Here is a 23,216-nt window from a genome sequence, read left to right on the forward strand (position 1 = left end):
AATACGATAGGCTAAATCACATTGGTAATATTAGTAGAACTACACCTAGGTTATGCATACATAAGTGCTCATAAACTTCCCACATTTCAATTAGGCCTAGTAGCCTATTAGTCTACATTTTTGTGAGCATGTAAGAGCCACTTCACATTTTCCATCACAGGTAGGCCTAGGCTCAAAGGCGTATTTGTTTCAAATCTTCACATCATACCAAATTTCAATGTGTCCTGTTTCTATTAGAGAAAAAAAACTAGCTGATAAACTTTCATGGTTAAAATAATATTTCCTATTTTTATTTTATTTTTTCCAGGTGGCTCATCCATGCATGGGGTAAGATGAGCCACTGTGTGGGGTAAGTTGAGTCAAAGCAACAATCTCAGCTAAACAAGTTTTATTTATTATAAGAAATGTAACTAATGAATCTGTAAAATAAAACAACTAAAGCAACAGAACTACGACAAAGAATACATATTGTGGGCCTTTACAGCTTTGTTTGAATGGCGAACAATGTAGGGTGCAGTAGAAAAAAGTAGGCCTATTGTTATCATTTGAGTTGGCTGAAACATGCATAAAGTCATTCATCTCAACTCACCTGGGTATGATATGAAAGAAATTATCTGATTTTGCTCACTTATCATATGGTGTTCAACCATTATAGCCTACATCCCATTAGGATCTTTCATGTTTTTTGTTGTTGTTGTAACTTTTAACTTGCTGCCTCTTGGCCAGGACTCCCTGGGGGAAGAGTCACTGTGACTCAACGGGACCTTCCTGGTTAAATAAAGGACAAATAATAAAAAAATGTGGTGACATGTTACATTTTATTTACCATTTTCGAGAAAAAGGGGGTGGCTCATCTTACACATCTTACCCCGTACCTAATCAAGTCAAGTCAAGTCAAGTCAAGTAGGTTTTATTGTCAATTTCTTTACATGCACTGGTCATACAAAGAATTTGAAATTACATTTCTTGCTTTCCCATACAGACATAGACTAATCTAGGTAAGGACATAGACAGTATAGACATAGACAGTACTTATACATGGACTTAAGACAGTATGGACATAGACAGTGCTCATACAGACATTTAAAGTGCAAGACTGGACATCAGAAGACTTGTAGAGGACATACATTAAGAGGTATTGTTGTGCTTTTGTGCTTTTCCTAAAAAAGTCCTTTATAGCGTTCTGACATGGTAATAGTAGCATTTTGAAGAAAAATAAATATTAAAAAGGTCTGTCAAGTACACCAGCAGCAGTGTGTGTGTGTGTGTGTGTGTGTGTGTGTGTGTGTGTGTTTGTGTGTGTGTGTGTGTGTGTGTGTGTGTGTGTGTGTGTGTGTGTGTGTGTTTGTGTTTAGTGCAGGTAGAAGGTGCGGTGTGCGTCTGTGTGTGTGTTCGTGTGTCTGTGTGTGTGTGTGTGTCAGTGTGTGTCAGTGTGTTTATGTTTGGGTTTAGTGCAGAAAGTGCAGTGTGCTTGTGTGTGTGTGTGTGTGTGTGTGTGTGTGTGTGTGTGTGTGTGTGTGTGTGTGTGTGTGTGTGTGTGTGTGTGTGTGTGTGTGTGTGTGTGTGTGTGTGTGTGCATGTTTTGAGTTAGTGCAGGTTGAACCCCGTTCTTATCTAGGCTATATAGGCATAGGGCCTAACCTAAAGTAAGTTTAAGTGTGGATGGTGGGGCATGTCCATTCCACTTTTGAGATAAACCTACCTTGACCCCATCTCTTTTTCACAAAATGAATGCAAAAATAGGCCATTTTCTGAACCTGCTTAGACTGTAATTTAGGTTCCTTTTATTTTATCCAGACATGAGCTATCATATTGTTTTGCAGGCCCATGAGTTTGGGCTACCCATAGGCATAATAGTGCACAGACTATGTTAACCTATAGGCTACAATGCACAGGTCCAGAGTTCAACTATGCATGATTAGTCGCTTTAAAATTGGATGAAATTCTGAAAAGAAATACTGTAGCCTATAATACCTATAATTTCACAAATTCTGAAAAAAATGCTGGCTGGTTTAGATCTAATATGCTATAGGCTGATAGTGTATTTGTGTGATTAAATAATAGGCCCTACAGGGCCAGGCTACTTTCTCAACATCACATCTGAGAACGAAATTGTTGCTTCAGATGTTCCTGTCGTTTGCCGCCATCTGCTGGTGAAGCAAAGAAAACACTTTTGAATGCCGCATGACGTGCGTCGAATGAAACTCCTCCAGCGTCATCTTTTTTTGAATTGCATGGCGTTGTAGAGGGTTTGTGAGCTGATTGGGTGAATTCAAAGGTGAGTGTTCACATAGGCCTATGTTCTCCCCTCAGGTACACACTCTCTCTCTCTCTCTCTCTCTCTCTCTCTCTCTCTCTCTCTCTCTCTCTCTCTCTCTCTCTCTCTCTCACACACACACACACACACACACACACACACACACACACACACACACACACACACACACACACACACACACACACACACACACACACACACACAGCCCTTCGTTGCTAATCCTTGCAAACAGCACTAAAGCATGTCAAAACCAACCTATCAATAACATAATATTGTACTTTTGTCATCAACAATTAAGCAAGAAAACACCCATTTCCCTACCTGAGTTCAAAGGACGTTTTATTTTGGGGGGCGTTGCATGCACGTGTGCCCAAATGTCTCTCTCCACATCTGACACACACACACACACACACACACACACACACACACACACACACACACACACACACACACACACACACACACACACACACACACACACTACTTTGGAGCAAGATATATGTAAAAAATACTCTTTATTGGTGAAAAGTGGTTACATTAGCTTCTGATATGTAGGATAGGCAACATGGATCTGAATACTCAATCCCCTTGGGTGCTCAGTGAAGGATTTCATAGGGTCTGACCGTCCCATCTTCTTCTGTCATCCACAATGGCACCACCAACCAGTCACATCTGGGAGGAACAAAACAAAAGAATAGGAAGAGAGTGTTGTAACAGAGTGTATAACAATGTTATTGTCACACCATTGTCTAAAGAAAAGCAAGTGTTATTCGGTCCGAATTCATCACTTTCCCAACAGAAGACTAATTTTAAGCGTGTTCTCCGGCTGATTTGTTCCGATTATTTAGCCTTTGTTAATAGTGATGGACATTTGGGAAAAAGGGGAAATTATTTATTGGGGTTGGTTTGATACAGAATTTCACTGTTTCATGCACAGCAGGAAACTTGGAATGCAAAGCAACACGCGCTGTCAGTCAAAAAGAGAATAGGCAACCTCATGCGATTTTAAAATTAAGGACAACGGGACGTGGGTAGTCACAACAGATGTAGGCTATTCTAAACATCAGCAGCGAAACAATCATGGTACACGTGTAGGCTATAGCGGGATGATGGTAAATAAAGTTTTGACTTAATATTGCTTCTGAGCACAAACAAAGCCAGAAAGTCTTCTCCTTCTTCTTCTTTTAACATCAGGCTACCACAACAATCTACATAGGCTACCATATGCTATACAGAACAGAAATCTCTGTTGCACTTTGGCTTTTTGAACAGTCCGGGGACCAAAAAAAACAAAACAAAAAAATCCCGCACCCCGGAATGCTTTGTCGCTGTCCATGGTGCTGGAGGAAAATGCCAATAACTATCTAATTGCAGCAATTTTCATTCCGTGATTTCAGGTCTTTCGTGTGACGAAATTACTTTAATTAGATTTTAATTTCATTTTAATGAATGTTGATTTCTGTCTCATCAGCACAGTGTCCATAGAGGATTTCTAGTTGTTGAATATTCATATTTCTCAAGATCTTCCTTGACAGATTTTTCTCTGTTCTTAGGCTATAGCCTACTCTTCCCACCGCTGTTTTATCAGGACGACATATTTCATAGGTCTGTGTGGAGCCGAGGAAAGTAGCCTGTGATTAACAAGGTGTTACAAGATGTGAGCAATATTGCATGCTTGAATTGAAACAAACAGCCTCACTGCGCGCGCTGTGCGTAAAAAGGAAATTCCGCACCATTCTCTTTCATTAGACGTAGAGTAATAATTTTTAAAAGGCACCGGACTAAGTAGTCTACATACACAGTCCATTAAATCATTAAAACAGTCTAGTGCGATATCCTTAAAGTCATTAGAACGCCATTCCCTCAGCGGAGACATATGCTTGCCCTGAGCACAGTTTAATCAAATTAGAGGCGAATTATGTCCTGGGGTTTCCCTATTGATATTCATTGGAAATGGCTGCATGATTTATCACTAATCTCTTGAAGGTATATCCCATTCATGCCATTGAAGGTACACTTGTCTAATAAAGCTTACAGTAGAGCAACCAGTATAAATTAATTTTAGCATTCGAATTGCGAGGGGAAAACACTTCCAAGCGATGTGTGTCATGCCTTGAAACAACTGAGGTCTGGGACCACATTAAGCCTATTTTCCCCTTCCTCTACATTTTGCTTATCTTCCTGAATCAACATCCCTTTCAGGTAAGTTGAGAAATGTAGACGCTATATTCTTTTTCGTTCAATGCGATGCTTGGAAAAACAATTGCCCATTAGTAAAACTCCATCAGGCAAAATATCTGGTAGGTAAAGCCTGATTGCTGCTTGTAAATCACGTCTGCATTCATAACTAACCGGCATGCATGCGATAAAAAACCCGAAAAGTTGTGTACATATCCCCACCAATTATAATGGTGTTCCTGCAGACACACACACCACAACTACAAACAAGGGAAGCGAGCGTATGCTGAAGAATTTGAATGGCATGCCATACGTCTTTCTCCCCTTGAAGGACTAAACACCTGTGCCCATTCACTATACACACTGATGACAACATTTAGGCCTATTGTAACACCGAAATAAGTATCTGAGACATTTGCTCAGACATTTTTATTTTCAGTAGGCGAAGGAAACACATTTCCACCCCTCTATCGATGGGTATTAATTTCCATTTCCTTTCACTCGAGAAATCGAGAATTTAGGGTATACAGTTGGATTAAATGAACCTAATTACAGTAACAAGTCAATTTCTGATAATCATATGAAGCGTTCATAAATATACTGTAACTATAGGCATTATGCATATTGTCTGCATTATTGCCTTCAGTAACATTAAAAGGTCTGTGCCTTGTGTGGTTTCTCGGGCCAGACCCGCGCGTACAGCTCCAGCCCTGCATATGCACAGCGACATTAAAATGACGCTAGAGGGAGCCTCAGCACTGAATTCTGATCGCGCCAGCATGTCTTGAATATTTGATCCTATCCCTATCCTATCATGAATGTGGCAATACACTTCAGAAGAGACTACTCGGAAACCCAACTGTTATTGTAACCATTCCAAACTCTTAAAGCACAATACGCATTCTACAGTGGTACATAAATCAACACTGATCTACTAAAAATAATTTATTTATAGAAAAATATTTCCATTTGTATAGGTTACCAAGAGTGACTTATAAGGACCTGTCGACCCAGGCTTTGATTATGTTACATGTTAAAAAAGCAAATGTTTTTAATAGGTAACTGACAAACATATGGCTAGCTTCGCTTTTTATCCAACCAAGACCATTACGCACGAGCAAGTTTTTTTTTTTTTTTTAATTTCCACGAAGTGTGCTTTCTGCGATACTATAAAGCCTTGAAGTCAGATGACTTATCTGGGCATTGTTTTTAACGTGTAGTGTTGGCATAAAAAGTGTGAAAGATTAAAAAAGCAAAGATTGTTCTCCCCCTTCTCACTGTCACACATTGCCGTGTGTGTCCTTCACAGCCTAGGAGCGCGCTGACACACAACACACGACAGTGTTGATGGTGTGTTCTTGTTCTAGTGTGTGAAACATCTTGTAATGTTCAGGCGTAAAGGAAGGCCTTCAGTCAACAGATAAATGGTAGACGTCCCATGTGTACCATCCCAGCCCCCTCATTCATCATCATAACAACCGTTTAGTGTAAAATTAACAACGACTTAACTACTACGGCAATAAACATGGTCATGCATTACCACGGATTGATGAATATTGCCCATGCTATATTAACAACACTTATACATGGGGATGAGCATTTGCTGCTATGAAAAAAACTGTCAATTTGAATTAAGAACGCTACAACATAATTAATTAAAAATAAAACAGAATACTTCACCATGGCTTCCAACGACTAGCCATGAAATCTCAGTCACATTCTCTCTCTCTCTCTCTCTCTCTCTCTCTCTCTCTCTCTCTCTCTCTCTCTCTCTCTCTCTCTCTCGCACGCACACACACACACACACACACACACACACACACACACACACACACACACACACACACACACACACACACACACACACACACACACACACACACACACACACACACACACACACACACACACACGCACACTTGTTCCATTCCATCCAAAGATAACGCTTTCTTACAGTAACATATGTGAACTCACGTGCACAATATGAACACAAACAGCTGGCACGGGCCAGGTTGCCACTGCCTTTATATATAACACCAATGCTCAGGTTTATAATTTCAGCCAGTGTCACATAATCCCTTAGATTATATCTAATACCTGCCAAAACCCAGATGGCATGCCCACCCATCGCTCAGTGTGATAATGCCACATTGTGACATCTAGCCATTAATATTAATTGACAGTGTGCGAATCTGTCTGAACTAAAGCTTGACATTCCCCCGGAAAGACGCGGGTCTTCTTTCTTTCTTTCTTTCTTTCTTTCTTTCTTTCTTTCTTTCTTTCAAACACAACCTTTCTCGTCCAAGAAATAGAGGCCTACATCAATAAGCCTGTGTGTGTGTTCGAACATGTGGTTGGCCGTTGTCTTATTTTCTTGCATTAATCTGTCGAGAACATTATTTAACCGGAAAAAGCACGTGTCAAACTGTCTATAAAGATAAAAGTCATTTCGTCCAGCACTACTGTCAAATGTCAAATTATTGTCAGGAACCCAGTATTGTCAGTAACCTTAAGGGCAGTTTTTAAGCCTCTCTACTAGGCATGGTACGGTTTGCGTCGCAAACCGAAACCGTGCGTTTTGCATGTCACGGAACGGGGCAGTGCGCAACCGCACAGTGCCCACGGTTTAAAAAAAAAAGAGAGAGTGACCACCGGTGGACGACACTATTAAAATCCTACTACTTTTACAAGCATAAAACACAAAGACTACGTGGGATATTGAGTGTGGAAAGACTGATTTCTATCAGCCAACTGAAAGGCATAATGTAACAGCATGCACCAGCTGACCAGGCTACAGTAGCCTACAAGCAAGTGCAGGTCGGTCAGTAGCGCCTCCCTCTCCCCCCTCTCTCTCCACGTTAGCGCAAGTGACTACCTCCAGCCTTTATGCTGACCAATTTAAATTAAATGAACACGCATTTACAAAAAATGATAGATTAGCAGAACAAAGTAGACTATGACTTACGTTACAGTAGCCTAGTGTAGGCTATATCCACGTGACATTGAATGGGAATTCCAGACGGCAAAATGCGAGATAATTGAACATATCCATCAGATTCACTGCGCTGTCCTTAACTGCAATCAACTGTAGGCCTAATTATATGTAGCCAGTTAAACCCTGATGGAATGAAGGGGACTTTGTGCTGTTGCCTAGTTAACATTGATGTTTAACACTATAACCAAAATAAAATTTGACTGTTTTAAAAGGCTCAGCTTCACAGGAATTTTGTGAAACATTCTTGTGCATAGGCCTACACTTCTAAAAAAACGATCTTTTTAAATTATGTGTTACCTTAACTTTCACATTTTAACATAACATAACCCTATCACTTGTTTACTTAAAATTTAATTTGTCTTCTGATTTTACTTCTATGCTTCTCACGGCCGGCAGTTTCATGATAGGAAGCAACTGATTCATAAGTGCAACACTCGCAGAAAGCGGTATCAAAATAAAAGTCCAATTCGTTCTCAGTGTGTCATTAACCAAAATAGTCATATTGCACTGACCTAATGGTCCCATTGCCTACAGGAGTGTAGCTGTTTTATTTTTACACGTCAAATGTGTTATAGTATGTAGGGCCTAATATTTGAATATTTGTCAATTTAAAAGTGAGGACTTAGTTCTCCCTTTTTGTGAAATAAATGGAAGCATGTTAAAATCACTGATATCTTTCCTCTTTCAGTAACTTCACCTTGTTAGGTTAAATGAAGTCAAATTCAACATACCCATGATAAGCTTACATTTTCATTCTAATTTTTATATTTTACATTTCCAGTGCATAATACATTTTATTTAAAAAAAAAAAAAAAAAACGGAAGCGTACAAAACCGAAAACCGTGACCTTGAAACCGTGATATGGACCGAACCGTGACTTTTGTGAACCGTACCACCCCTACTCTCTACCATATACCAGATAAGTCATTGTGACCAACAGTGGCAAGATAAAAACTCATTCGACCCTGATGTCTCACATCTCCGTGGTTTTATTTAAACTTTCCTGCTTGCTGACGTTGAGAGCCCTTGTGTTGGCAAACAGCAAACAACATCACAAATAATTTACGAGTCCCTGCATGGCCAAACTGGTTTCATTGCACCTGGACAGGTCAGCCCAGGGTCTGGCAACACCAACCTCGCGCTCCCCATCTGCCTGCGCGCGCTTCTCTGGAAACCGAGTCGGTGCGTAATCACCATCGCATCCCAGTTCACAAACAAACTCTGGAAATGCGGGAAGTCGCATAGAGATAGGTGTGGTAGCCACCTCGATGATCATATCTTAGACATGCTGGCTAGATTTCATATCCTCCCCCTCTACGCACCCCCCCCCCTACACACACACACACACACACACACACACACACACACACACACACACACACACACACACACACACACACACGCACACACTTCATTACTGAATACTATAAAACCTTTGACATGCAAGAAATAGCGGCACTAGCCCGTGTATTACATTGAGGTATAGTTTCACTAAAACTTATTGAATCCAACGTGCTTCTTACAGCAATCTGGAGGTGTGTGTCTGAGGGGGGGGGGGGGGGGTCTTGTGGAGTCTGTTTTACAACGGAGGTGTCGCACAAATAATAGCAAGAATAAACACGCCATTACTCTCTGAGTTAATGTTGGGACTGAGTGAGTTTCCGTAGCCACACGAGAGATCTGTCGCTACATACTACATCCAGGCCTGGAAATAGGTTAATGCCGCGAATAATAGCCATGAAAGACAGCATTTGCTCGCGTAAAGAATTAACCAATGCAGAATAACTTGAAAATTGGTTGTTAGAGAGCTTCAGACCTAGATTTACAACACCAGAACTTTGTCTTGCTTTACATCATATAAGGACATCAGTGCTCACATCGCAATGATTTTCAGACAGGCACGCAGCTCCTGCAGAAGAGGGGTATTATTAAGAATTCTTTGGGAAAGAGAAAGACATAGAGAAATCGAGAGGGAGAAGAAAAATGGAAAAAGACTGAAGCATGTAGAGGGGGTTGCTGGGCGTTGATTTATCGCATAAGCCTCTGGTCATTTCCATATATTGAAATGCGCCCAAGCGGCCAGTCAGTCAATTTCCTCTGAGCTACTGCTCGTGGAAAGGCGCGCACGTGACCAATAAAAAAACACCCTCTATTCCTTCAAGGATTTTGTCGATTTTTCTTTTGCTTTTATGATAATTATGTTTTTATTTGAAATTAGAAGGAAACTCAAATGTCTTTATGGGGCCCAATCGTATTGCTTGTGATTTCATTTGAAATGGCATCATGGTGCCAGGTGTGGAAGACTATTGCCACCAGGCTAACCTGCAATGCGAGCGCCAAAACCCTATTTGCAAAAAAATAGTGTAAATGTACAAACTGTGGCTTCAGATGTCCAGATTCCTGTGCCGTTTCCCGTATTGTATAATCTGAAAACATGCTATCATAATTTTCCTCCCCTCTCAAACACACACACACTCATGCCCCCCCCCCCCCCCTCCCCCCGCGAGCCCCCCTCGCCAAGGACCCGAGCGAGCGGGTGATGCATGTCAGCTCGTGCACTGTAGGCGAGATGGATACTGCAATATATTTAACAACGGCTGGCTGATTTATGATAGAATCAGTCGCGCTGTCATTTACATATAGGAATTTCTGCATCTTGCCCACGCGGGTTTTTTTGTGTCGCTGCTTTCTCCCGTAGACTCCTGAAGGAGGGTGCATAGCGCTCGGTTTGCTTTGATCAATGCCCGCTGCAACGAAACAGGGAGAAAACGTGTAGTGTGTGTGTGTGTGTGTGTGTGTGTGTGTGTGTGTGTGTGTGTGTGTGTGTGTGTGTGTGAGAGAGAGAGAGAGAGAGAGAGAGAGAGAGAGAGAGAGAGAGAGAGAGAGAGAGAGAGAGAGAGAGAGAGAGAGAGATGTAAGGGTGGATACAGGGCAAAAACGTGGGGGAGAGTGTGTGCGTTAAAGCAGGCGGAGGGGTGCTGGCAGAGGTCAAGGTTGGTGGTCTGTCATGGTGAGTAGAGAGGTGCCAATGGTAGAGACTACCTACGACACTCTAGCATAGGCCCACTGACATTCACCTCTGCCAGTTCTACATGCTCTAGGCAGCAACGGACCCCAACAGCGGCTGAGAACCAACAAGCAGTTTCTCGTAATGGGGAAAAGCGGCGACGCATTCACATTTGCTTGCTTTTACTGAATTGAGGAACTAACACTCATGACGCTTATGAGATAAGCTCCACGCTTTTGGCACCTGCAGCTGCGGGTCTTTGTTAAAGAGTGACAGGACTGGTGGAAGTTTCTCGGAACTAGCCCATTTATCTCTTTTGAATTAATTTGGATATTTATCCCCAAAACATGGTCATTGAACTTTTATTAGGAAAAGAAAACAACGCTTCGGCAAAATGCCATGCGTAAAACGCAGACGACGAAATGTGAGAAGTACGGTATTAAAAGTAAACTATCAGAGCGCTTTTGAATGGCAAGCACCAGAATTTACATAGCAAGCACATGCATGACATAGCTTATGCATGACATATCAGTTACTTTATTAAATGTCAGAAAAGGTGAGAGGCTATACCGCACTTGATCACCATAGTCGTCCTATTGTTGTCAAGTTTATATATACATAGTAATGGACGCTACTGTTTATTACAGAATTGAGAATATGTTTTGAGAGGGTAGGTCATTAAACTAAAAGTAAGAATTACATAGAGTTATTTGAGTGCCCGCACCTCTAGCCTATATTAAATCAACGTTGTTTATCACGAGCTGTCATTTCAAACTCATCGTGCAACAAGATGTTGCATCTGGCTTGGCTATGTCCTTGCCTCAGCCTGTGGCAGGGGCAGCGAGAATAAGCAGCCCTCTCTGAGCCGTGCCTTAAGAATACACTACACTGCCACGCTTTGAGTGAGAGCGAAACAGGAAACCTCGAGGCAAAATAACACCTGACCATCCAACACCACATTTGCCCGGCATGAGTAGGTGAGCGGACCAGAGGAATAATTAAACAATTAAAGAATGTTTTTAGTCCGGTTTACCAGGCTATGTCATTGCAAAGCCCCACCATGCACCGATACTATCAAATGCATTATGCAAAACACATGACTTTCCCAACTTAAAACCAATAAAACGCACACATTGCCGCACACATTACACGTTGTGGCGGTGATTGTTATTAGTTACATGAAATGTACAATGCCGTCCAAGTAGAATGCCAGAATGCAGTCTTAATGTAAGCAGTTCTCAAAGGACCAGTTAGAACAGCTCCCCTCTGCCCTTAAAAAAGAGGTCAGGAGCAGCGTCACAACACCTCGGACGAATACCGCCTACCGTAGTGTAGCCCCTGAACCTTGACATACCGTCACCGGCGAGAGAGAGGAAAGTCGAGAGAGTGAGAGAGCGAGGAGGAGAGCAGGAGAAGGATAGGGGCAGAGAGGGGAGAGCAGAAAGCCAGAGCGATAGAAATTCTGCTATGCAGTGAGCGAGCAAACTTTGTCCACATAAAGGAGGCGCGAAAATATGTACCCTCACAAAAATGTATGCACACTCACTCTGATCACAAACACATTTCGTAGAGGCTTGGATTCCACTCCCGTAGCTGTCTTAAGATCTCCTATCGATTTCCTCTCTTTCCCCTGCAGACTGTCTCCCGTCAGCTTCTAACAGCTCGCGCACTGACTGCACGGCAGTTCGCTCCTGAGATTCGTTCCATTCAGTCGCTAGTCGCACTTGTACGACTTCGCAGGGCTGTTCCACTCCTCATCCCTCCCAGTGTATGGAACCCGCGTTGTCATCACATTTGTTATAGGCATGCTGTCTCTAGGTGTCATTATTTGGGTTGCTCGCGCGCTGTTTTGACCATCTTATATATTTATAATCTCTAAATCCATTTGGAGATGTATTGACGCCCCCTCCCCCATCCGCCATGGCAAACCCAGGCACACATCTGAAACTTGTTACATCGACCCCTTTTTGTGGGCTGTTCCCATGCTCTATTCGTCAGTGTGTTTTGTCTTTAACACCACGTCTATAGTATTCAAGTCCCACCTACATTCCACGCAAACTTCATCTTGAACGTACGCAAGTGTCACCCACGTCTACTGTAGTCTTTCCCCAATATTGAGCAATTTTCTCTATGAATTCTGGATAACTGGGACAAGGTGCATAGGTTATACTATGGGATACGCTCTCGACATAGAAGAACGGTCCAGCCTCCTCACCCTCCCACCCCCCGCATCTTACACCGGTGCCCCCACGCGGAACCTGTCGGTCCTGTTCATGCAACCCGATCGTTTCTCGCCCTTGGTTTCATTTTTGCGCCGCTCCTCAGCTCTGCACGCCACTCTCACCTAGCCTTTGGCTCGGTCGCACGAGCACGGCGCACACACCTCCAGCCTGAGCGGGAAGTGTGCGTTTAACACCGCGCTCCAGCTCCCCGGCCCCTGAGCAATGTCCACTGCGACAGCTTCTATTAAACGCTTCTCTTCCCCTCCCCTTGAGTATCGCATGTCCAGCCCCCTTGAATCTCCTGTCCATTGGCTTTTCGTGGTCTGTTTTCCTACGTCCACCCGCCGCGTCCCACCACACACACACACACACACACACACACACACACACACACACACACACACACACACACACACACACACACACACACACACACACACACACACACACACACACACACACACACACACACACACACACACACACACACACAACACTGCTTTCATTAGGCATCTCTCTCTACCCCCCTCTCTCTCTCGCCTCTTGTCCGGCCCCCTGATCTTTCTGTCCATTGGCTTCTTCGGGTCTATTTTTCATGTCCAGCCCCTAATGAGTGTCCATTGGTTTTGTTATTTCCACTCCCTCCTCCCACTCCCCGGCTTTGCCCTGCCCATGTTTTGTATGTCTGTGTCCATCCATCTCCTGACGTTCAAGTTCGCAGGGACGTCACGTCCGCACTTGAACTTGCAGCTCAGGGGGGCTTTTGCCATTTTTTCATCTCTCTCTCTCTCTTTTCAAAAAAGCCATGACGGCTATCCCACAATCCATCTTCCCTGCGCCATCTTTGTATTATTTCTAATTTATTTTGGATGTCAAAGGCATTGATGAAGATATTTTCTCTGGAGTCTCCCTTCTAACCCGGCTCTCCCGATGTGAACCGAGCTGAACGCCACCACCAACCACCATGTCTCGCCGCAAGCAAGGCAAACCCCAGCACTTCAGCAAACGGGATTTTTCGCGTAAGTAGAACAATATTTGTAATGCCTACTATTTTCATTCTCTTTCTCTTGGCCGGTGAATAGCTCTGGCAAAAAGGGGAAAACAGTTACGGACAGCGCAATTCATATGGCACACTGGACACTGGACAGCGGAATCGTGGTCAAGTGGACTTCACTGAAGAGCGTGGCGAGAATTTCTTTTTCGCCCGTGAAATACCTTTACGCACGCAACCTCCCCAACGATCTCTGAGAAAAGTTTTGTTTTCATTCTGCGAGCAATCTTCAGGCAACGGCAGAAGTTTTAGGTTAGAATTCGGTTACATGCGTGTGCCGTGGCTCTTGTGCCCCCGTTGCTTTGGCCATTTAAGAGCAAACGTTAAGGTGCGCGGCGAAGGGTAGGTATGCATGGTTGAGCGAGATTTTTTAAATAAAAAGATTTCAAGGAATATAGCGTAACGCAGTCTGGGTGAGATCTTGGGCAGGATTTCCCCTCTCTCGTAGCCTACTATTTTTGGAAGATTTTCAAAAAAGTGGAAGTGGATTTTGATTGGGAAAAATCTCGTGTCTGACTGTTTACAAGCGCCGCGTGTGTTGCTTACTGCCAGCAGCACAAGACATAGGTAGAAAAATAGCCTGCTCGCACACATCACATTCAACGACATACAGCAACAGGATAGATGTGTTTAGACTTTTAAACTTTTCAAGTTTTCTCCTTTTTGAGACATACACATGATTCGTGGCGAGTAGAGTTTTTGGAGGTTGCCATAACTGAGCAACAGGGACACTATTCTCGGCTCTGTATTCTATTCTTCCTTCCCGATTGCAGAATGCCTTCACGGAGCGTGTTTTGGCATTTCGTTCAATTAATTCGTAAATGGACACTTGGAAGGTAAGGCAAATTCATTTTGATAGACATAGAGACCCAGTTGTAGGCTGTGGGACGAGCTTTCTCAGCCACAAGCGAACCTAAATAACCATTACGGTTTGTGAGGCAATTTTACGCACAGTGCAACATGTGCATTACTTTATTGGCAATCTGTGCATTTACGCATTTACTTGTCAATGGATTACTTTAGTTTAAACGAAAAACTAACGATCGTTCGTCAACAGTGAAGGACCTATAGGCTGCAGTGAACAGCCTATAGTACAGGTTTATCACCGACTACCATATAGCATACACATGCTCTTACTCCGGGGGATTTAAAACGATACACGAGCTTGACACAAATGATACAGTGTTGTTGTAAAAGTGTAGCGTATCATATGGCATTGTTAGATTTCCGTATCGTGTCTGCTGGATCTAACTGCCAAGACAGTTCCTTTACCTTCCAGTATGAGATGTGTTTCGTGTCGAAGGTGCACCGCTAGGGGGCAGACAACGATCATAAACTGGATATGAACTTGAACCTGATCAATTTCACCGCCACCTCAATCTACATATTTGACGATGTGTTTAGAATAGAAGGAAACATATAATATGGGGCTAAGGCTTGTCCCACCCCATTTACACACCCGCTGCAATTCTTGTGTTTTTTCAACTTGAATATTTAGTAACACTCTGAGCTATAAGTGCGTATTGCCTTTCAATACATTTTGTAAACAGATTGAAAACTCTAACAAATATGGAATGGTTGGCTATAGTAGACATCCGAAACGCACCAAGGCATTGGAATCTCCTGGACGGAAAATGAAGACAGCTGAAAGGGCTAAATTTGTAATAATAACTTAATAAACACTTAAGTACATATTTGGTACAGCCTGTTAAATTATGACTAGTGTTTTTGTTCCAGTTTATAGTGTGTGCAAAATAGGCATTATTTATCCTAATTATTTGGCTACTGTATGAACACGAACATAAAACGTTATATTTCAAATAAATGCTAGGCCTATGTGTTTAGCATTTCCCACATATATCTGACAAAAAAGACCATGCTTGTAGAATAGGCATGCATAGCATTAAAACATATATTCTTAAAAAAGCTTTCAGGGTTAATCCATAATGTGTATATTGATTGCTAGTATACACTGTACAAATTAATGGTCCTCCAAAATTGTTTGGTAAAGCTAGTGAAGACAGTCGAATAATTGTGCAGTTTAGCCTATTGAGTGGCAAACATTTTCGAGAAGGGCTATTTATTGAATTACCAGTCAAAGTTAACACTGTTCAAGCAATTTCCCCTTTTTGTTGAAAAGAAATGCTACTTGAGCCTAGAGTGATTAACTGAGTGAATTAAAGAGACATAAACTGTGATGACCAAAGTAGATAGACTTTTCATAGGTTATAGAGATGTGTGAACTATTAGTTTATTAAAATGTCATGCTACTCCCACTCTCCCTTCCTCAACGATAATGCGTGGTGGGAGCATGAAAAAGATGTTCAACCCATTGAAATCAACTCTGATGTGTAGCATATTGCTGTGTATATTAAAATGTTAAGTTTTCTTTTATAAAGCATTGCCTAGTTTTTTTTCCACCCTGTTTCAAATTTATCATTGGCACTCGTGTAAATAAGGAGGATAGATATAATCACGGATAAAATAATCCAACATCAGATAAGCGACCAAACAAATACCTGACAATTAACGTGAGTACACTGCGAGTAAAGTCACATGTATTTTTTCCGTTGGAATGGCAGGCTTGCCACTTTGGATGTCGAAAAGACTGTGATATAACCTCTGTTGCTCTGCTGCCCTGGTATCAAATTAAGGACTAGTAGCCCACCGGTAGACGGAATTTATCACATGTTATCTCTATGTCCTAGTTGGAGCCCTGATGTCGTGTAGGATTGCGCTTTCAGATGATATTTTCCACACGAGCACGTTTGGGAGCTACTCCACATTCGCCCCTCGATATCTGGTCTGGGTTGGGCTGAAGTAAATTTAACCTCAGTTCACAAGATCCCTTCACTTTTTATCAAAAATCTGTACCAATCATTGCCAACTAAAATTAAAATCTATTTTTTGATTCTCTGTGGTTTTAGGTTCATTAAAATGTGAAATTGGCAGCTTAGTAAAGAAGGTCATGATGCTCAACTATTAGGAAACTGGCTGAGTACTTTCACCTATAAGAGCATAGCGATGGATACATGGTGTGTAAGTAGCCTCTCTCACCATGCGTCGTGGTGAGAGATATACTATAACTATTCATGAATGGGTTTCGCCGCTTGTGTGTAAGTGACAACAGCCAGTCTTTATAACGGGGTCTGAAACCCTAACCCTAGTCAGCGAGACATTTACTAGTAGTACATCTATTCCCCATCCCGATTTCCGACGGTGAAAAGGCTTATCAAAGAAATAGATATCACGCGCAGCGATGGATAGAGTCCGAGGTTGTACTATTTTGGTTGCAGAACGCGCGTGGCTTCTGGTCTGCACATGTGTTGGACACATTTCCCCTCTCATGATGTGAATAGGGCGCTAGCAGCCCAAGGAGAAAGCTGAAGTAACTTTGTCTCAAATACTCATTTTTAGACACGTCGTGTGTCTTAAGTGTAAATATAGCTTTTGCGTAAAAGCAACGATATCAATCACCTCATAGTATTTTCATCTTTACAACTCCCCTACACTATGACCCATACATTCAATGGTGTGATTTGCAAACATGGCAGTGCATATAGTTAGTAAAGATTCTACATGTGGTGCGATTTTCTCCTTGTTGTTTTCAAATGTTGCTGACATTTCCTGATTATTCTACAGTTTTTTATTATATACACTAAATATCTTGTAAAATATTTTAAACCTAAGGAGACCCTTGTGCCTCTGGATTTTGCTTCAGAGAAAACCATAGCTTGTCTCCTATCTTCAATGCCAGCCTCAGTGACGAAGCTTTGCTGTGACAAAGATGTACACGTAGCACTCCATATGATGATCCCCCCCCCACACACATACCCATATCTCTCAATATTGTGTGTCTTCCACTCATCTTCGATGATATCCGCTCAAACATCCAGTGTCTAATTTTTTTCCTTCCCTCTTTTTTCTTTTCTCTCTGGCACATGCTTTCTGGCTCACCCTCTCTCTCTTCTTTTCTCTTTCTTTCTGTCTATCTTCCTCCCTGGTTTCTTCCTCTCCTTCTGTTTATTATTTCTGTTCCTCGAATCTCTTCCGCCTGTCTCTGCTGCTGCGGGTGCCATCCCTCCCTGCTCCCTGCCTATCGTCCCTGCCTGCCTGCCTGCCTGATGTGCCGTGCCGTGCCGCGTCTGCCATGGCTGCTCCGTGCCTGTGTGGTGTGTGTACACAGCCGAGCCTCCCCTGTCCTCCTCCACCGCGGTTCTGTCGGAGGACCGGGAGCAGCAGCACCGAGACCGGGAGCACCGGAACAAGGAGCACCACCACCACCATAACCACCATAACCACCACCACCACCCCCACCGGGGTCTGGTGCAGAACCAGCAGCAGAACCACGGCTCTCCCACCACGGATGGAGGAGACCAGGACCTGCTCACGTGCGGCCAGTGCCAGATGAACTTCCCCCTGGGGGACATCCTGGTCTTCATCGAGCACAAGCGGAAGCAGTGCAGTGGCGGCACCCTGTGCGGCATAGACAAGGCCGTGGATAAGGCGCCCTCGCCCTCGCCACCGCCCCAGCGCGGAGACGCCCCGCCCCTGAGGAGGCCCCTGTGCCACCCCGTGGAGGTGGGCATCCAGGTTACGCCCGAGGACGACGATTGCCTGTCCACCGCCTCCTCCCGAGGGATTTGCCCCAAGCAGGAGCACATTACAGGTAAAGAAAAAAGAAAAGAAAAAAGACACACACCACACCACAGACCCATTTTTGTTTGTTTGTCGGTTGATTTGCTTATTTGCGTCCGCGTAGTTGGTTTGTTTATATGCTTGTTTTTAGTTCAAAGAACAGGCCGGAAAAAAGTGGTGCACCAAAAAGGGAAATAGGAGAAGGGGGACTACATACAGTACATGTCTTAAGGCACATGGGCATTTAAAAGGCTGTGTACCATTATGCCTCTGGTTCACACACACTTGCAAGGGACACCAAGCAGTGTGTGTGTGTGTGTGTGTGTGTGTGCGTGCAAGTGTTTGTGTGTGAATTTTAAATACTCGCATAAGATACGCATCGCACATATGTTTCCCTCCCCTTCCTCCCCTCCCCACTGTGGGGTCCGTTAGTCCTTAGAGAAATTGGGTGGATCCCAGCCACAGCTCTGGAGACCAATATCAAGACCATTAATTCGCGGAGTGACTGGCGTTGTGCACAAGCCTATGTTTTGCCAAGAAGCGTCTGTGTAGTAGGAGTGGATGGATGAGAATCTTCACAGACATTTCTGAGCGTGTGTGTGTGTGTGTGTGTGTGTGTGTGTGTGTGTGTGTGTGTGTGTGTGTGTGTGTGTGTGTGTGTGTGTGTGTGTGTTAGTTAGAGAGAGGGAGGGAGGGAGAGAGAGAGAGAGAGAGAGAGAGAGAGAGAGAGAGAGAGAGAGAGAGAGAGAGAGAACGTTGCTGTGTGTGTGTGTGTGTGTGTGTGTGTGTGTGTGTGTGTGTGTGTGTGTGTGTGTGTGTGTGTGTGTGTGTGTGTGTGTGTGTGTGTGTTGTACGTAGTGTATGTACTGTATGTACACAGAACAAATAGGGATGTGAAGTAAACATTGTGGTGGATTAGAGAGGCTTGGAACACACAGAGTCGGGGAGAGAAAACCAAACCAGTCCAAACCAAACCTCCAGGCCAGTGTCAAGTCAAGTCGAGGGTGCAACTCAGCTCTCGTTCTCTCGTTCTCTCATTCTCTCTCTCTCTCTCTCTAGTTTCTTTTTTGTGGTGTTTTCCCCGCAGCAACGCAGAGATGAAAAACATTCTTTGTTTTGATTTATTATCATTTGCTCATCAGCGCCTGGCGATCGCCATGGGTTTTCACTTTGCTCTCGCGTCTGAGTGGGATTGGGGTAATTAAAGTCAGGCCGGCACTGTAGATCACCAGCACCCTCACTGTCGGCTCCATGCTCCTCTGTGGGTCTCTCTCTCTCTTTCTCTCTCTCTCTCTCTCTCTCTCTCTCTCTCTCTCTCTCTCTCTCTCAAGCTCATCTTCTCTCATCCATCCTCTATGATTCTCTTATTCTCTCTTTCCCTTCCCTTTATACTTTTCTGTGCCCCCCCCCCCCCCCTCCAATCATGTCTTCCATCTCTTAGATGCCCCCTTCTCTCCTTTAGTGTCATCAAAAGTGTGTTTTGAGATCTTTAAACTTGGCTAGCAGATGCCACAGGATCTACGCTCCGTCGTGTCCAACGGGGATCATGCTCTGTATTTTTTTCCACCACCCCTTTTCACTTCTCTTTTGCCCATTGCCCCTCCCCATAGTAAACAACATACAGTGCACGCGCGCACACACACACACACACACACACACACACACACACACACACACACACACACACACACACACACACACACACACACACACACACACACACACACACACACACACAGTCTCACACACTGTCTCACACACTATCACTACCATACTCTGCCACACACATATGCATACATGCATGCACGGTAATCAAATATAGCCCAATGGCAAAGTGACATGGCCGACCTTGGCTGGAAGTTGCCATTTTGTGACTGGACAAAGTGGAGCACACTGCGGAGGGTGGTGCACCCTGAAGGGCACACCACTGGGCTTATCCCCACAAAGAGGTACACGGGGCGGGGGCAGGCAGGCAAGCAGGCAGGCAGGCAGGCAAGCAGGCAGGCAGACAGGCAGGGGGGATCAGTTTAGGGGTGGGGGCAAATTTGGGGTGGGTGTGGGATGAAGAGATGAAGGGGGCAGGGTAAGGTGGGGGGAGGTTTTTGGGGCGTTGAAAGGGGTGTTAGGAGCTTTGCTGTGACAGTGGAGGCGACATCATGCCCCCCTCTCCTTGTCCTGCCCAAAACCCCCTCAGACACTCCACCCTCTCAGACACCCCTTACCCCCCCAGACACCCCTTACCCCCCTTCTCGACCCCCCCGACCCCAGTCTCCCTCAGTGTGTGTCCACACGCTCATGGGAAATGCCTCTCTGCGCTGCCTCGCGCCCTCTCATGTGGTTTGCGCAGATGTATCTTGATTTCGTTGTGGTTTTTACATGGCCACATCTTATCCGAATAAATGGATGCCTGCAGATTTTCACTTTCTTGCAAAAATATAGAAGCAGGGGAGCGAGAGAAGAAGAGAAAAAAAACGCGAGGAGGAAGTAAGAGGGATGCTCGGTTTATTTTCGGGTTTGTTGAGGGCGAGTAATTTATTTTAAGGAATCTTAGCGCCACTAATTATTTGTTATAGTTTTTCTGCGTGTATTTTAATTAGGGTGAACTTCCAGCGGTTGGCTTCCAGCAACTAAATAAGGCATGGGAAAAACATGAGATACAGCCATGGAGACAAAGAGCCAAACAAGACAGTTTATCACTTTGCTTGTAAACAACTTTAAAAAAAAATTCCTGGAATCCGCAGGGTTAAATTGTGACCCAAGGTAATCATAAGGTCGTCTGCCGCGCTCCTCTGCCAGCCTGTTTACAGAACTCCATGTCCTCCCCCCACACCCCCCGCCCACTCCTGGAGCTCATTGCACAGGCCTGGAAATCTAGCCCCCCCCTCCCTCTCCACCTCCCTCTCCACCTCCTCCTCCACCTCCTCCTTCTCCTCCTCCTCCTCCTCTTGTGCCTGTCTACTGTACGTGTCCGGCCTGCCGCGGGTGATTTAAAGAGGTGTTTGTTGCGAGCACAAAAAAAAGAGAAAAAAAATGCCAGCATGTCTCCTCCAGTCTGTTTTGTCTGCAGCCCTCCCCTTCCATTAAGACTTTCTCCCTCTCTCCCTCTCTCCCTCTTGTCTGTTTCTCCATCTGTCTCTCTGTCTTTCCCCTTTCCCCTCTCTCTTTCTCTCTGTCTTCCTACCCCCCATCCCTCCCTCCCTGCCTCCCTCTCTCTCTCTCCCTCTCTCTGGTTTGGTTCAGAGGGATCGGTTTTCCAGGAAGTGCTGGGTTGGGTCAGGCCCATCAACAATCATTTGTACTTGACCCTCTTTCAGCAGTAATTATGGGCTGGTGGGGTTCAAGGATGAAGTAGTTCCCAAAGACACCAGAGCTGCACGACTGGCAACGCAGGCAGACCTGGAGGAGGGGGGTGGGGGGTGGTGGGGTACTACAAAACGAGAGAACCGAGAAGCAAAAAAAAGAAAAGAAAAGATAGACAGAATGACAGAAAGAATGTGGAAGGAGTGAAACACAGAAAGAGAGAAGAACCAGAGAGAGAGAGAGGAGGAGGAGAGAAAGAAAAAAGAAAGAATATCCCCCTCTCTGTGGTGGATTTATAGCGCGAGAGGGCGTGTGGTCGGCTAAGGGACAAGTCAACCCAGCGTCTCCTCCAGATTCATTGTGGTTTTAATGGATATGGGTGCTAACCAGGGTCATGCATGTCTGGTTAACCCCTTTGTTTTAAAAGATGTTGATGCCGTTTCAGCACAAATTATACAATCCATTTAAGCGTGCCAGCCAGGCAGCTATCGCGCACGCCGCTGCTAGCTAGCGTCGTGTTCCTGTCAGTAGCCAAACTGGGTTATTAAGCTCATTTACATCATAATATAAAAAAGGGTTCAGACGATGGTGTTGGGTCACTGGTATTATGTGTGGTTGTTAGAGAGAGAGAGAGAGAGAGAGAGAGAGAGAGAGAGAGAGAGAGAGAGAGAGAGAGAGAGAGAGAGAGAGAAAACAAATTTGAGGGAAAGACTTCAATGGCTCTTTAGCGTGTGTTATTTAAACGTGCCTATGCTCGTTGGTCAAACGGAGGAACAGTGACGTTAATTGGCCATATTCGAGATGGTGGCGTTTAGACATAATATCTTCATGGACAGTTATGGCGGCAGGCAGCAGCATTGGGCTGAGCAGCTACACTACAATACAGTGAGCCAATTCAGGATTTTTGTCCAGTATGTCTCTTCTTCCCCCGTTTGGTGGATTGCAGTGGGACTCAGACAGGCCTTGGTGGTGCAGGTGAAATAAAATGAATTTGTTGCTCTCATACACTGATACGCTGACGTGTGTATATTGAACGCTGTTACTTTAACACTTTGGTAGTAGGGCCAACTAGAAGAGAGCTACATTTCACTCTGGAAGTGTTGGCTTTAACTCTGCAAAATTTTTACTGTGTCGTGTCATAACAGGGTCATTACAGGGTCTGCCAAATTAAATTATCAGATAAAAGCATATTTAAATGTATCACTAATTCTACTGGTGATAATTATCGTAGATGTTATAATGATATATTAGTGATCAATTTTGTGTTGGTCGGTAATTACAGGCTGTGTGTGTGAGTGCATACGTGTGTGTGAGTGCATACGTGTGTGTGTGTGTGTGTGTGTGAGCGCGCGTGTGTGTTGCAGTAATCTGTATGGGGTGTGTAGTCCTGAAAGATCCTGATGCTGGCTGGCTCAGATGTCCAAATAGGGAGCTTTGTCTATGTGATGCAACATCCCTATTTACATATAGCACGGGTCTGTTGGAGCGGACGAAAAGCAGTACCTGTCATGGTGGAATGGGCCGTGTGCGCTGAGAGCTGTGTGTGT

The 23,216-nt window shown here is 44.2% G+C and overlaps 1 protein-coding gene across 1 annotated transcript in view; it reads left to right on the forward strand.

Annotated features, from left to right (window-relative positions):
- The first annotated feature begins 13,406 nt into the window (after nt 1-13,406).
- Nucleotides 13,407-23,216, forward strand: part of bcl11aa (BCL11 transcription factor A a) — a 108,989-nt gene continuing 99,179 nt past the window's right edge. Inside the window, exons 1-2 of the mRNA XM_063192823.1 lie at nt 13,407-13,699; nt 17,918-18,400. Of these exons, the coding sequence (XP_063048893.1) occupies nt 13,645-13,699; nt 17,918-18,400 (538 nt within the window). The 5' untranslated portion in view covers nt 13,407-13,644. The remainder of the gene's footprint in view (nt 13,700-17,917; nt 18,401-23,216) is intronic.

This window comes from Engraulis encrasicolus, unplaced genomic scaffold, assembly GCF_034702125.1.
Source record: "Engraulis encrasicolus isolate BLACKSEA-1 unplaced genomic scaffold, IST_EnEncr_1.0 scaffold_25_np1212, whole genome shotgun sequence".
Lineage (NCBI taxonomy): Eukaryota > Metazoa > Chordata > Actinopteri > Clupeiformes > Engraulidae > Engraulis > Engraulis encrasicolus.